At 45.2% G+C, this 15,815-nt stretch overlaps 1 protein-coding gene across 3 annotated transcripts in view; it reads left to right on the top strand.

Moving 5' to 3' along the window:
- The window catches only part of RASA3 (RAS p21 protein activator 3), a 140,362-nt gene that overhangs the window by 49,938 nt on the left and 74,609 nt on the right, over positions 1-15,815 (top strand). For all 3 annotated transcript variants that reach the window (XM_082755124.1, XM_082755125.1, XM_082755123.1), the window contains one exon: positions 13,608-13,725. In XM_082755124.1, the coding sequence (XP_082611250.1) occupies positions 13,649-13,725 (77 nt within the window). In that variant the 5' untranslated portion in view covers positions 13,608-13,648. The remainder of the gene's footprint in view (positions 1-13,607; positions 13,726-15,815) is intronic.

Genomic DNA, 15,815 nt, shown 5'->3' with positions numbered 1-15,815 from the left:
CGAGAGGCTTCTGAGATGCGGCGGGCGCTGCTCTTTGCTCGCTGCACGGCTGCCCGGCAGTGTTTCGAACGCAAAGTGCTGCCCGGGGAGGTGGTGTGAGCGCAGGAGCGAGCTGGCTGGCTCGTTCTGCACGAGCACAGATGGAGGCTGCAGCAGGGCTGGGCTGGAGCCCAGATCTTCAGCTGGAGGAGCGAGCGCCTTGCCTGGCAGCACCCACTCCTTGCCCAGAAGAGCTCTGCACTTCTCCGTCGCTTTGCAAAAACAAAGCAGGACGGTTTTTGAAACTCTATGGACGTGAGTCACGGGTAACTGAAGCTAAAGGGTTTTTAATTCTTGATTTTCCTAAAGAAGCTTTGGTTTCCTGCTAGCCAAATGTCTGCTGTGGGCATCCCTGTCCCCCAGCATTAAAAGCACACGGACTTGAGTCTCTCTGGCCTGTAGCTTCTCTTCTACCTTACAAGGTAAAAGTGGCACCTTTTTACCCAGCAAATAGCCTTTGGACGTGTGTGCCTCTTTACGTGCTTCAAGTTTTACAGCTGCTTATTGTAAGCGTCGGGGCGAAGCTCTCCCGCTGTCAGCGGAGGTGCCTGATGTAGCCCAGGAGCCAACCTCGGCTTACGCAGGGGCATCAGCAGCTCCTGTCTGCCCTTCTTCTGAAAGCCACGAAGTCACCCGGGGGGCTGGGGACATTATTTAGTGACAAGTGGACGTGGCACAGGTAGAACTTGGCCGATAGATCCCTACCGACACTGCACCTGACACCGTAGCTTCACTCGGCCCTCTGAAAAAATGTGATGGGCTTTGTGTTTTAAAATCAGTGTTAAAACTAGTGTGTGCTGTATCTGCAAGGAGAACGTGGTGTGTATTACATCACGTCTGCTGAGCTCTGAAAAGGAGAATGTTGATTTAATGTGTGGGGGCAGCTTTGATCCCTGTTTGCCGTCCTGACGTGTTCTGTAAAGTGCTGAGGACAGGGCTGAGCGAGGCCTTGTGTGTTTTGGGCTCTTGGTGACACGCAGCTGTGGTCTCAAAGCTCTGAGATTTTAGGCTTGCTTGTCTTGTCCTTACTGGTCACTGGGTTGAGGAGTAAGCTTGACTGCAGTGGTGACTTTACCTGTGTCACTAAAGCAAACCACTGCCCCTAAGTAGCTGTGTAGCCTTAAGCCTAGAGCTGGACCTTGGTTTGATCTGGAAAAGCTTTCAGGGTAAGGCTTAAAATTAACATCAGCAGCTCCATGCATACTTTGGATCGCGTTATCTTTGGGTGTGCTACGCATTTATACCTCCGTCCTATGAAATATCCTTCACCAGTCCTTCCCTCCTTGAAGCTGGAGCTTGCCTTTTCACGTGCAAACACTTGAGCAGACTCGAGCAGTTCAAGAAAGAGAACATCTCCACTCATACAGATCTCGCTGCGTTCAGACCTTTGCTACTGAAGATGTCAGAGCAGGTTTGTTTTGTCATGGACAGATTGATGGAGCTGGTTGTGCTTATAAAAAGACGAGTTGTCCCTCTCGTACATGGTTTTTGAATTCCCTCACTTCTGTATGGGTGATTGAATTGTGCTTTGTCACTGGTTTAAGTACGCAAAATGCTTCACATCTCCGGCGTGCTTTACAGACAGTCAGTCTTGCTCGCCCCTTCTTCTGCTGCTGATGTGACTAACTCCTGAACTGAAACTGGAAGAATAAAAGCAAGCTGACATTGATGGAGTTTCATTACATTAGCACTTCGCATAGCTTAGGAAAAGTAGGTCACTTTCCCTTTTTAATACCCCGCTTTACGCTTTGCGTAAAAAACCCAACAGCCGGATCGTAGACATTTCGAGGAAAGTTAAAATCCATATTTACAGGGAAATTGATAATCGTAGGAGGGTTTTAAGACATTACAAGGGAAAATTGCATTCATGGCTTAGACATTTTGTGAAAATCTCAGCTGCGTATCCTAGTAACACGATTTGGGTGCACATCTACCCTAACTTCTGAACCCTGTGGTTTCGGTCACTAGTTTTAAAATAAATGACCGGGCTCAGCTCGGCTTTGTTTTTTTGTGCTGTTGTGCCTGTGTAATCTACCCTCGGTGCTGAGGAGTGAAGAAGTAAACATTTTTTTCCTCCTCCCGCAGCCTTTGGGGTCGGATAATCCAGCATTTGGTTCTCATCACGTTGTCGGCGCGATGAGTCACTCGCTCTTGGTTGGGCTTGTTCCCCAGACCGAGGTTCATGTGATGTTCCCGCTCGCGGGGTGATCCGATTAGTCACTGCTGGAAACCTCGTTTCAGAAATAAATTGTACCGCAGGTCCATGCCTTGCTTACCAGTTACATGGTGTGCTTTTTTTTTTTTTTTCCTTTTGCTTTCCCGCTTGCCTCCTCTTGCTGTTCGAGTTCAGCAGCATCGTTATATTCAGAAAGGGTTTTTAGGCACGGAAATGGGTAAGTTATTGGAGTCCCACTGAAAGGAGCATGCTAAATTCAGGCCTCTTTGGTGCTAGCAAGGAATCAGCTATAAGGCAGGTGAATTTGTAGCAGTCTGGTGTGCCAAGATAAATCAAGATTAAAACTGGATTCCCTTCATTAAGCTAGTAAGGACAAGAAAAAATGCATTGCAGTTGTGGCGGTGGCACGAACTTTGTGAAATAAATTTTTAAGAAGTGGCAATAACAAGAGTGTTTGATCCTGCTTACATTCTTACAGTGATACTCAAATCAAACCTGGGGAAGTATCTGGGAGAAAAACTCCCCCTGCAGAAATCTTGGTGCCTGGAAGCGTTTGGCGGAGCTGAGATCCCATAGAGGATGCAGCTGGTGCTAGGGCAGTGGGCTCTGGCTGGGCTCCCTGGCTAGTCAGCGGGCAGCAAGAGGAACTCCTCCAAGGAGTAATTCGGAAAAACAAAGTTGTGTTCGTGCTCTGAATCCTTTTTTGGGAAGACGTGACGAGTTGAACGGTGCGAACGTGGCCAGGAGCAGCATCAGTTTTGTGCCCGTAAAAGCAGTAAGGGCTACGGTAGGGTGGAGGATTGGAAGCTGCTGAAATAATGGTTACTAATGATGGTTAAAGACTGTCACAGGTCATAGATGAAAGCCTGAGAAGAAGGAAAGATGAGTTAATGTTCCACATTCAGCTTGGATTCTGGCCCTTGAACCGCATCATTTCCCATCTTTCAGGTTGCTGACAGCGTTTTGATAAGGAAAAGCCATGAAGTAGGCAAAGGTGCAGGGCAGTGGGGTAGAAAACGAGGTTGTGAGTTCAAGCAGGGGTTATTTTCTGTAGCTTTCGGTGAGTTCTCGCTGTGCCTCCAGTTCTCAGTTGATTTTTGCAGATAGCAGACGCTCACAACCATTACAAGTTTCAGTTCAGATGAGCAGCCTCCCTCTCGTTCCCCGTGAAACAGATGCGCGCAGCGTCTGAGCGGGGACATTACAAAACTCAACTTTGGATGAACTTTGTGGGTGTGGATGAGCGACTTGCAGGGAATGCCCGGCTTCCAGAAGTCATCGGCAGTTTTGAAAAATGCTCAGCCTCTGGGTGAGTACGTCCCCACGCTGCTGCTGCTGCTGCTTCGAATCCCGCTCCCGCTCCTGCGAGAACAAGCACTGCAGCGAAGCACAAGCCTGTGTTTCTTCAAAATTTGTTTGCCTCTCCCTCACTGGCTTCTTCTGGAAGACGCTCAGACCACGTGTTTTGGCAGGTGCCCTCCTGGTGCCGGGATGAGTGTGCTGGGACAGAGCTCCAGCTGAAGTGAGTCAGGTTGCGTGCTGTGAGATGGGGCAGGAGCAACCGAAGGCTTTGGCACCCCGTCGTGCACCTCAACTTCATCTACAGGAAAGATTCTCCCCCCCAGCCACCACCACGCAGCAGACTGGGAGCGTGCAGCATGCTTTTTGGTTCGTTTTTCCCCAGTTTCGCTTGCCCAGTCAGTCCCATGCACTGCCCAAGATGCGTGGGTGGAACTTCATAGCTCGCAATTAAAAGTTAGCAGGTACACGAGCAGCTCACAGCTCTGGCATTTTCAGAGACTGCTCGAAAAAGAGCTTCAGCATGAGCACATATTTTAGACTTGTGTGGGCTTCAGCACTGTGAGGAGTGGACGCTGTTGGGAAAGGAGGAGCAAACTGCTCCATTACACCAACTCACAAGCAAAAGAGCTTAATAATACTTTCCAATTCGTATAAAACTGAAAGAATTCAAATATTTTTTGATATATTTTTTTTTCTCCTTCCAGAATGGAGTAGCCCGTTTGGATCTGAAGTTGTTTACAGTGCTTTTTCCCTTTCCCTGTGACGTGCAGTAGAGAACTGCTCCTTTGTTACTCCGACGTCCACGTGTCTCAAAGTATTTTAGGATGTTCTTAAAACTTCTCTTGCTAAACACCGCTTCCGGCCGTCAGCCTGTTCCTTTACCATCGTCGTCTCCTTTTTCTCCAGTTGCCTTTTGTCTCAAAGGTGCTTTGGCAGGGTGGAAACAGGGCTTGTCCTCCATAGCTCAGCGTTAAGCAGCCTGGCTGCTCGCAGCCCTGCTAAAGGACCACCAGATGGGAGATGCTGAGCGAGCACTGATGGGAGAATAATATTACACACAAGAAGCCAGGGAGAGCACTGTTTTCTCTTAAAAGTGGAGATAATAAGTAGTCATGTATATATAAATAATGCCAAACTGGAAATTGAAAATACCAAGAGATGAGCTGAATGCTGTGTGTGTTGTTCTGTAAGGTGGGATGGTGTGGCTGGTTTTGAGAGGGGGCTTTTAGCTGCTTCTGATCTGTGGAAAAAAAGGTACTTTATTAAAGTCATGCCAAAATACACCCATTTTTCTTCAAGTACACTTCACACGTGAACTGGCAAACACTGAAAGGAAGAAACAATTCAGAAATGGAGCAGATGGCATCACACAAAAGTGCACTTTGGAGCTAAGCTCCTGCCTGAAGTTACCCCAGGGTGCTTGATCCTCATGCAGCCCTGGCAGGGGAGCTGCCACGGAGCAGTAAGGACCCTCAGCGTAGTAAGGAGAGGTGAGACTGCAAGCCAGCAAGGAGAAATGAGCACCTACCTAAAATCTTGTCTGTTGTCAGCATGCGTCTGTGCAGTGCAGATATTTGACAGTGGGAATACATCTTTCATTTACTGGAAGAAGTGCTTTGTAGCTGAAGATGCAGGAACCAAAGCGAAACAAGTGTTGTGAATGATTAATGTAATGCCTCAATCAGAGCACCGCGCTCAGTTCCAAGGCGTCTCTTTGCAAGACAGCATTTGGCAGCCAAGGTGACAACTGGAAATTTTGCACTCTTCTTGAATTAATATTTACATTCAACCCCCCGAATAAGCGTATAATCTGAGAGCTGCTTATGTCCTCACTTTTTCTTAAAATAAAGGATTTCCTATTAATTTTTCCCTCATGGTCTTTGTGCATGAAGGAATGCCTGGGGTGTAGGTGGACTAGCAGCATCAAGACCATGTCAGGCTGTAATTAGGTGTAGTCTTGCCTGTTGCTGGGCTTACAGGAAGCTGCTAATTAGTGCAGGAGGACATTTCAGGGTTTGGATCTTTACGTGGAAAAATGAGTTTGACCTTTGTATAGGAAAGTACCTGTTGTTGAAAGTACTGGTTGTGAGGGAAGGCTGAAGTTAAGCAAGCTGGGGAAGAGATTGCACAAACTTTCTCTTTCCCTCCTGATGGTAAATATTGTAATGGGAAGTGCTGTGTGTATGAAGGAAGATGCTCTTCGCTCGCTTAATCCCTAAATTTTGGGGACTTTTCAAGACTGCCCTGAACTGCTGCGCTCTGAGTCACTCCGTTTCTCAACAGCGAGATTTTCTTTTGGTTTTGAGCACTGCGAGGTCAAATGGCCAAAACGATCTCCGTCTAACATTGATGCTGTGACACTTCCAGTTAGTGAAGGCATTTCTAGCCCAGCAGTTGTAAAGCCAGAGCGACTGTGGACAACAGAGCCATTCATCCAAGGAAACAGTTAGGGTTTCTTACCATCGCCGCCGAAGCTCCGGCTCTCCAGCAATTACTCCTCCTCGTTATTAGCTTTTAATCTAAGCAAGACAGAGCCATCGACAGATTCATCTTTTTCATGGTACTGTAAAAGCTTTTAGCTGCTCGCTGTTGGTGATAGAAGTGATTAATGGCCGGGAAGAGAGGGCTTTATGCCTTTTTCATTGCTTGCTTTTTTTTTTTTTCCCACACAGCTGTGGCTTTCTGACCTACACCAAAAGGGGAAAAAAAAAAAAGTCCGTTTTTGGTCATCTGCATTTTGGTTTTGTGTGCGAATCAAGTAAATGAAGACGGGGAAGGGCAGACACTTACTTTGCCATAAACTTTTGCTCATGCTGATATATTTGAGACCATTTCTCTTTTTTTTTTTTCTTCGTGATGAGCGGGCTCCTCACCCAAAAGCAACCCCAGAACGCAGAATGGCTGAAGAGGGAGCGGTTGAACTGATGCTGGATTTCGGTCACGTTTCGTTTGATGTTGTAAATCATTTGCTTACATTTCCTGCCTCATACTGTTCTTCTAAAAATAGCTGGAAGTGCTCGCTGCTCGCCCAGCACCGCTCTGGGATGGAGCAGCCCATGCAAGGCTTCTTCCTCTCCCCGACTCTGCCCCTCCTGCAGCCCCTGTTCTCCCCCACGGCCTCCCACAGCAGATGTTCAGTGACTTCAGCTTTGCTGAGAGAAGGTCTTTAATAACTTTAGGAAGCTGATCTTTCTCTTTTGGTGAGAAATAATAACAAGAAATAACAGCACGAGCCGCCGGTCCAAGGGAAGGTCGTGCTCCAGAGGCGCAGAACAACCTGCAGCCAGCCCCTGCCTTGCTGAAACTGGTAGGAAAAAACCTCCAGAGCCTCCAGTGAACGCAGCTGGGAAGTCACATGAGATGTGTTTTGATCCAAAATATCATCTTCAAAACACAAGCTGGAGTGAAAAGCAGTAGATGGAGAACTGACTCTGAGATCGTATCAGCAGCGGTAAAGGGGCCGCTTGGTTCTGCATCTGTTTTTCTGCAGAAATACAAGAAAGGGCTCCTCAGAGAAACTTGGAGTGCTTACCTCGGCATGCAGCAGGAAAGCTGTGAGTTGGGATGAAAACTCCTTGATCACCTCTTTCCTGGCAGTATCCCACTTTACAATGATCGCTTCGAGTGTCCTTTTACACAAAATAGCTTCCATTTTGTTAGAAAGCAGCTGGGCTCGTGCATTTTTTTTTTGTTTTGTGGGGTAAAGTTACCGTCCCAAGGGAATCTTCAGAGAAACTCGATTCCCCATGTTTAGCTTATATTGGCAAGTAGCGTGCGACCCGTTACATTAATGGGATGAGGAGCTTTTCTTCACTGCCTCGTGCAGGAAAAGTCGGGATGTCAGCCCGGAGCTTCTCGTTGCTCTCTGGTGAGAATACCCTCAGCTGCTTCGGTTGTGTCGAGGATTATAGAAGTGCCTGTAATTTTCTGTCTTGAACCAGGTTTCAGATCAGAGGAACGTCTCAGTGAAGGCTCCTAACTGGTGTGGAGTAAGTTTGGGGAAGCGAGTACATGGCACTGGTGGCACCACACCTTGAATTTTGTGTTCAGCTTTGGGCCCGTCACTAGAAGAAGGCCATTGAGTTGCTTCAGCATGGGCAGAGAAGAGCGATGAAGCTGGTGAAGGGATTGGAAAGCAAGGCACATGAGGAGCATCTGAGGGACCTGGGCCTGTTTAGTCTGGAGAAAAGGAGGCTGAGGGGAGACCTCATCGCTCTTGGCAGCTACCTGAAAGGAGGCTGCAGCGAGTATGGACGGTGTCAGTCTCTTGTCTTAAGTGGCGGGTGATAGGATGTGAGGCAAAGGCCTCAGGTTGCTCCAGGGGAGGTTTAGATGGGATGTCAGGAAGAATTTCTTCACAGAGAGGGTGGATAGGCCGTCCTGTGGTGGAGTCACCATCTCTGGAGTATTTAAGAGACACGTAGACATGGCACTAAGGGACAAGGTGTTGGGACTCGCTAGGACAGGTTGATGGTTGGCCTTAGTGATCTTGAAGGCCTTTTCCAGCCTCAAAGATTCATGATCCACAACTCCCCTGTAAGTACTAGGTCTGAGTATAAGTAGTCTTTGGCAACAAGATATCATCTCATATCACCACAGGTCTTCGATTTAGTGCCAGAGGGTTTGGGGTTTCCACACGATGCCCTCATCTATAAGGTTGTAATTAATACAGCGTGCTGAAGCAGTGCTGTGGTATCACCTTGTTCTGGGGTTGTTTTGTGGAGGAAGGGCTTGCCCTGAGCTTTTGAACATCAGCATCGCTTCACATGGAAAGAGGCTGGCAGGCAAGGGCTTACATTAAGAACAGGTCATCTAAAAATCTCATTTTCCAGGTCACCAAAATCCGTTCACAGATGGCTATTTTTGACCTGGTTTAGAAATCTAATGCAATCTGTCTCTTTGTCAGAGCAAAGCATGCGTGGACGCCCGCATAAATGTCTACGGTTTAAGCAAAGAGTATTTCTAATCACATCTGTTTTAAAGCAAATCTCATTTTCTTAATATATGAACATCTGATGAAGCAAATTGATGAATTCGGTGGTTTTATTTCATTTTCAGGGCGAGTGACCTATATACACGTGAAGGGAGAGGACATCTTTTGATACTTGGCATATGTTGCCCAAAAAGCATATATTGATTTTAGCTTATTAAAAAAGTACACTAGAGCACACTTATGTAACCCTGTAGTTGCACACTGGGTATATCCGTCTGTGGGACTTCCCGTGTGAGTTTCATTGCCTTTTCCTATCTGGCAAGGCAAAAATAAATCAAACATTTTCCCTTTGTGGTGTGTACACGGTATATCTGCATGTACGAATTATGTGCAAATAGAATTGTATGCTCTGCTTTCAAACACTGTTAACTTGAGGTAATGACCGTATCGGCTGTTCAGTAGCAAAAATGGTTTCTTGTATAAACAGAAGCTTTCCACCCATGACCCTTTCAATATTAAAAGGGCTTCTTTTTTTGGTGTATCCCTGTTGTGGTGTTGTAGTCAACTCTCCCTTTACCTTCCACCTCACTCCCCAAATCACACCTTGTACTAAAATGATGAACTGCTTGCTGTCGTTGAGTAGTATTATATTTTTAATTAAACTTACAGCAAATGTTAATTATAAATTCGCTGACATCCTAATGTTTTACATCTATGCTGGGATTATTCTGATAGAGAATGAGATTTGTGTGTGTGTTTTTCCTTTTTCTGTTTTTGCTTGATTTGTGGATGTTGAAGGACTGATGCTTTTCTCAGAAGAAAGAGAACTTGAGGAGTGCTTGAGATAGTGCGTTTTTGTTCCTCGCCCCTATAACCAGCATCTTTATCAGTATAGAAAGCTTAGGGTAAAATGGGAGCAGTTTTTCATTCTCGGCGTACATTGTTGCTCTGTTTTAGTTCTTGACATTCTTGCCCAAGAGCTTGTTCGGAGAGTGGCTCCTTAACATGGCAGGAACAAAATGAATTGCTGTTGCTGGTTTGGATATGTTGCCCTTTTCACATTTTTTTTTTTTTTTTTTTTTTTTTTTTCCTGTACTGAAGTCTTTGCGTGTTCCCTGAAGTCAAATGCTGCAGTATGGAAAGCTCAGCTGCTTTTACCAAGTTTATTTCTTGGATGTGGGTTTTTTGTTTGGCTTTTTAAATATTTTTTGAAGTGATTCTGCCATGACATTTTAAAAAATCAAATATGTTGCAGCTGGAAGACAGGAAGGTAAATTTGTGGACACAAGGCTTTTAGTAATGTGCTCAGATTGGCAGCTGTGTGCAGGTGACCCAAAACTTCGAAGCATATAGGACCAGCAAATTTTGTTTCAAAAGGAAAAAATAATGTCTGGCTGTCATGCATTTTCTTCTCTCCAGCAAGTTACACCTAGGGCAATACTCCAAAGCAAAGGCGACGCAATGCCAAGTATTTAAATTCAATGAAAAATACCAGGTGCTTCAGGGAGTTTAAGATGTCAAAACTGTAAGGAAATGCATACATACATGTACGTATATATTTCTTCTAGATGTTTCTTTGTAGAAACATCTTCAAAGCTTTTCTCGTTTTCACCACTTATGCTCCCAAGCATCTCAGCAGTGCCCTTCTCTATCATATTTGTAAGGAGAGCCCTTTTTTCTTGTTTCCTTTTATTGCTGGTGTCTTAGTAGAGCAGGAACATACAACATTGGAAGAAACAAGGAAGATGAATACAGATCTAATTCTTGTTCTTGTTCCAGCCTTTCGAGTACCCTGCGCCCTCCTGTGCCACAGTAGTCCAGTCTGAGCCTGTAGCGACCCATTCACAGGGAGAAAATAGCACGTCAGTGAGGTATTCAGAGTGGAACAGTCTATCCTTTAAAGACTTATCCAAAATACCCAATGGTAACGATTAGCAAAGCTAAGTTTAGCTACGCAAAGTTCAAATACTTGGTGCTAAGCTGAGCGCGTCGCACAGTTCAGTTAGGACCATCTATATTAGACGTGTACAGGGACAGAGGGAAAAGGCTTGTAAAGTTAAATTGCTTATTTTATTGCTAGGCCTTCCAAATGGAAGCCTTATGCCCCGAAACAAAGTGCGTGTATTTTAGATGATCAAGGCCTTAGACATCTTCAGAAACGTTTCGTTTCTTGTTAGCGGAAGACAGGAGGTCTTAAAGGTGGGCGTTTTGACCTTTTGTCTGCAAACCCTTCCTCCAGTCTCTCATCGTGCTGGTGCCTCAAAATACAAAGAGGAAGAGAGAACGGAGCCGCCTCTTGAAAATGCAGGTGGTGAAGATGCCTCCTCGACACAGATAGGTTAAACTGTGGGATTCTTGCCCAAATCAATCAAACTCATTAGATTTCGCAGTTGAAAATACGGAAATGGTGCATGACTATATCAAGTGTTTTGCCCTTTCTTTTTTTTTTTTTTTCATTTCGATAGTAGCAGGACCAAGAAATACCGACCAAATTGTTCAGCTTCGCTGCGGATAGCAAAGCCGTGCCGTAGAGGGAACATTTTTGTCTTGGAGGAATCTGAGGAGCAACCGAAGCTCTTAACAGAGCGCGTTTGTTGACATAAAATGTCTGGCTGGAGAGTTAGTCTTTAGCTGTGCTTGAAAGCTTGACAAATTTGTCTTTCTCAGCTGCTCAGCGCTGGAGGAATCTAAACAGCCATTGGGTGCTGTCAGTGTTGGGAAGAAACCACATTTTTATGCGAGCTCCTTCTGGAGTCAGTAACATGATTAATATATTGGGTCGGTCAATTAATCCCTTGTTCTGGCCTCCGTGGCATTTCAGGGCCTTTTACAGTCATTTCTTTCTTCCAGCTGGAAAAAATGTCTTCTCCCTCTATCTTTCTCCCTGTGTGTCCCATTTTTCCAATATTGTGGTGGTGTAATTTGCTTTGCAGACTGTGTAGGCGGTTGCTTGCTGGTGGCACTGGTATCCTCCTTTGCACTGCGTTTGTTTTAGCATTGCGGGGTTTTCTTCTGCAAGTCCTCTAACAAAGAGAAGGATTGAGTTTTAAAATAGGGTCCTTACAGAGCACTTGTGAGGCGATGAAGTGTTGGCGTGGAGCAGTGAAATGCCTATCGTGTGGCATCAGAGAGCTGCGTGGAAATCAGGAACGTGGAACCCAGGAGTTGTTCTGTGTGTTGAAGTAGGAAGTGGAAAAAGTGGAGGAAAAGGGCAAGTGTGTTATTTTTCCTTAATTTTGAGCTTGAAGAGTTCTGATCAGCTGTCTGGGAAGAGCTGGGAGAGTAGCACAGCAGGTCCAGGTGAAGCCTTGCTGACCACTCCTCAATTGAAACTCTCCCTGTTGACAGGGATCTCACCCAGTCATCCAGAAAAGAGATGAATTTATGTGACTTTAGTGTGAAAACACAGCAATTGGGATGTTCAGGGCCTGCAGAGAAAGGACAGACACTCAGAGCTCAGCCTGTTCGATGGGTGATTTGCTCAAATGCAGATAACGACTAAAAGCTGGAGGTTTACCACAGCAGAGTAGACTCCGGTGGAGGTTGTACAAAAGCTGTCAGTAATACTTGATGTATTTTTGGCCAGAGCTGCTGCAGTTGAACTGTTGCTAACACTTCAGCTGAATGTAAAGCCACGCCGGGCACGCTGAGAGATGTTCCAGTCACACCTTTGAGTTACGTGGAGCCGGCTTTTTAAACGCCGTGTCTCGCAGCTCTGCAGGAAGCGGGAGGAAAGCTATCAAGTTGCATCAGCTGAGTTGGGAGTGGACTTCTGTAGAAGTGCTCTGAAGTGAGCATTGATACACGAAGTATTGTTTTCATGCATTTATTGATGCCAGGATGAGGGGGAATGGGCTAAAGTTGTGCCAGGGGAGTTTTAGGTTGGATGTTAGGAAGAACTTTACCGAAAGGGTTGTGAGGCATTGGAACAGGCTGCCCAGGGAAGTGGTGGAGTCCCCATCCCTGGAAGTCTTCAAAAGACATTTAGATGTAGAGCTTAGGGATATGGTTTAGTGGGGACTGTTAGTGTTAGGTCAGAGGTTGGACTCGATGATCTTGAGGTCTCTTCCAACCGAGATGATTCTGTGATTCTGTGTGATTCTGTGTTTAGCTTTAGAAAGTGGATACAATCACCCATCCCTAGGCAGTTTGTGAGAAGTGTGGATGTGTGGCTTTTCTAAGGGCATGCCATGACAAAAGTGTGTGTGAGAGGTACAGAAGATGTGAAGTCCTGTGTCACTTCGTGCTCATCCTTTAAAGCTGAGGGTGCTGGTGGGCTTGGTATTTCCTTGCTGCAGTCCTTCAGTGTTGACATGCCCATTGCATCAGATTTGCCATTAAACAAAGCTGCAGAAGGGGAAAAGCATGTTTTGACTGAAGACAGATTTGTAACATGCGAGATGGTTCTGTTAAAATAGTAAAGCTATTTGGGAGCCGGAGACTGGGAAAGGCATGTGTCTAGTGAGATGCGCTTAGGCTGAACCGCAGACATCTGATAAAAAGTTATATTTGTTATATTTGTTGCTGTCAAGTTATATTTGTGCCTGTCACTTGGGGTTCCTTTCCCTACTGGCAAACAAACTTTTGTTCTCTTGGCGTGTGCTGCTTTCGTTTTATTTTTTATGTTTTTGTTTTTACTCCATGTATTATTACCCGGAGAGAACAGTGTAGTTCCCAGGGCACGTGCTAATAGTCCATCTCAACATCTGGGTGAGCGAAGGAGCTGGGGATCTGCCCTCCTTTGCTGTGTCCTGACAACATCTTTAGGCTGAAATCAATGGGCTGGAAGCTTTATTACCTTATTATATTGTGCTCCGGGTATCTTACGGGCAGACTGATCAAAAGCAAAACTTGGGAAGGAAGCAATACCCACCCAAACACATGCGGATAGATCGGAGGCAACAAACTGTTGAGTTGTTGCTGGTCTTGGTTCCTGCTGAGCTCCGAACTGGGTGGCTGTCGGGAGCTGCTCTCTTGGAAACAGAATGTACTGCTCTGTTTAATAGAGACTGATCGCTTGGGAATTAAAATATAACACAGCATCTTGCTTTAGCCGTGCTGCTGGTGCTGCATTAGTTTGATAGCTGACATATGTGGTTAACTTCTTAATATGTAATCTTTGTGTTTTGTTTTTTTTTTTTCCTTTCTCGTCTTTAGGCGAAGCCAAAAATCTTCCTACGTATCCGGGGCCAAACAAGATGAGGGATTGCTACTGTACTGTAAACCTGGACCAGGAGGAGGTTTTCAGGACCAAAATAGTGGAGAAGTCATTATGGTAATAAATCCATGCGTACACGTGTGTTGTTAACTCTTCTCAGTACCCTAGACTATTTTTCTGCTTCCTGTGTTTGTGTAATGTGCCTTAGATACTTTTTAGGGGAGTTCAGAGGGTGCACGATCATTTTTCCAGTTTTAAGCACGCTCTGTTGGTAAAAGTGTTAGTGTCATGATTCTGAGCTGTGTATATGGGAAAACGTCTGCACTGAGGCAAGCCATATAAACTGTTCTCCAAAGAATGTACAGCTGGTGCTCCTTTCTTTCTGCAGTATTTGTTTTGAGCTTCCCTAAGCTCTTCAGTTCTGAGCTCTGTTTTGCAGCTGTGTGTGAAGTTTTGCTGAAGATAGGGAGTTTTTTTTTGTTGTGCAGCTGCAACAAATGCAAACAGGTATCTGTTGTTCCAGCCTCCCCTTATCGTGGATGCTTCCTGTGAGATTATAGTAGCTAAATGGAGAAAGAAACAGAACAAGAAGCGTGTAGCGAAAGTTAAAACACTTTCTCCTGGAAATCCCCCAAGATTAAAAATCTAAAGGGAACAAGGCTGGGCATATACGATATGTGTATGCTCTGACAAATCAAATTCTTTATATATATATTTTTTGTTGAGGGTAAAGTAGCAGCAAGGGAAAGTCATTTTTCTCTTAAGAGATAAAGTGGGAAAAGAGTGAGAGTTGAGTAGTATAGTCAGGAATCTATTGTTTGTGTTGTTATTGCAAATAATTTACTCTGGGAAGTAGAGTAAATAATTCCCCCAGTCCCCAAGTACCTAACACACTTAAGAATGTGAGTCTGAGTAGCTTGAAGTGGACTTTATTCCCTTAAGTCACTTTAAGTTTTCTCTTGCATATATTTTTTCCCCTTAAGTCTTTGTTCCTCAGCTTATTTTCTGATGTGATCTACTGGTGTCCATAATTGAGCCTTCTGATTCTTGAGGTATTTAGATTGGCTAAAGATAATTATAGGAAGTGTTTTTCTGTGATGATGCTATCACTTCCCTCTTTGTAGTGTACCTAATTAGCAAAAAAAGTGAAAAGCCATTGACTCTTTGTGCTTTTGACAACAACTGACACGCAATGGCCCTGAACCAGTTGTTTCTCCAGAGCTGACTTCATAACTCATTTAAATTCAGTGCTGATTCAAGTGACTGTAGCCCCACTGCTCACAACCAGCAGTGGCACAGTGGGTGTTTCTGCTTGCTGATCATTAAAGTCCTTCACAGGGAGGACGAAGGAGGGGGGCAGAGGGCTGTATGCTAATAGGTGATGTCATTTCCTTCAGCTAATCCAATTATTTTTCTATTGAGAAAATAACTTTCAGGAGCAGGCGTAAGCAACAAGTGTAATTCATGTAGTGGGAAAAATTCCATCTGTCTTCAGAGATCATTAGAAAGCTTGAGGAGGTGTGCTGAGGCTCTGCAGAAACTGGAAGGTTTCTGGTTTCCCGTGGAGCTGAGCTCTTTCCATCGTCTGAGGTGACTTCAGAGCAGAGCAACACCACGGTCAGAGGTCAGGAGAACATAACTGATGAGGAAAGGTGAAAAGATAGGAGCTGCTTAATCTGGGGAAGAGGGCTGAGAGCTGATATAAATAGGTAAATAAATTAAAAAAAAAAAAAAAAAAGAGGGGGAATTGTTCTGCGTGTTCAGTGTGGATATTGCAAGTAATGATGGACTTAGACTGCAGTGGGGAAGGAAGTTCAGGTTAGGTTTGTTGTGAAGAAAAGCTTCCTATTACTGAAGAGTCTGAGGCACTGGAGTAGATTCCCATGTTTATGGCTGAAGGCTTTAAACAGGTCATATGTAACTGATCCGGACCAAAATTTTGGGATCTTCATGCTTTAGAACAGTGGTATTCCAGATGACGTCTCCAAATCCTTTACAGTCCTGTTCTCCCTGGTTTAAGGGCTGACTAAAGATGATGGCCAGGCAAGGTTTATGTGCCCAGGCAAGGTTTATGTGCCTGAAGGCCCATGCAATTTGTGTGCAGCAGAGAAATACCTGTCGCTGCTGTGGAACACGAGATTAGCTGGGAGCAGGGACATGAAGCTGGGCCAAAACTTGGCTAAAATAGCTGAGTCCTGCCTGGCCAG

The sequence above is a fragment of the Aythya marila genome, assembly GCF_965140915.1.
Source record: "Aythya marila genome assembly, chromosome: 1".
Classification (NCBI taxonomy): domain Eukaryota; kingdom Metazoa; phylum Chordata; class Aves; order Anseriformes; family Anatidae; genus Aythya; species Aythya marila.
Note: the sequence above shows the minus strand (reverse complement) of the source record. Positions and strands in the feature narration are given on the sequence as shown.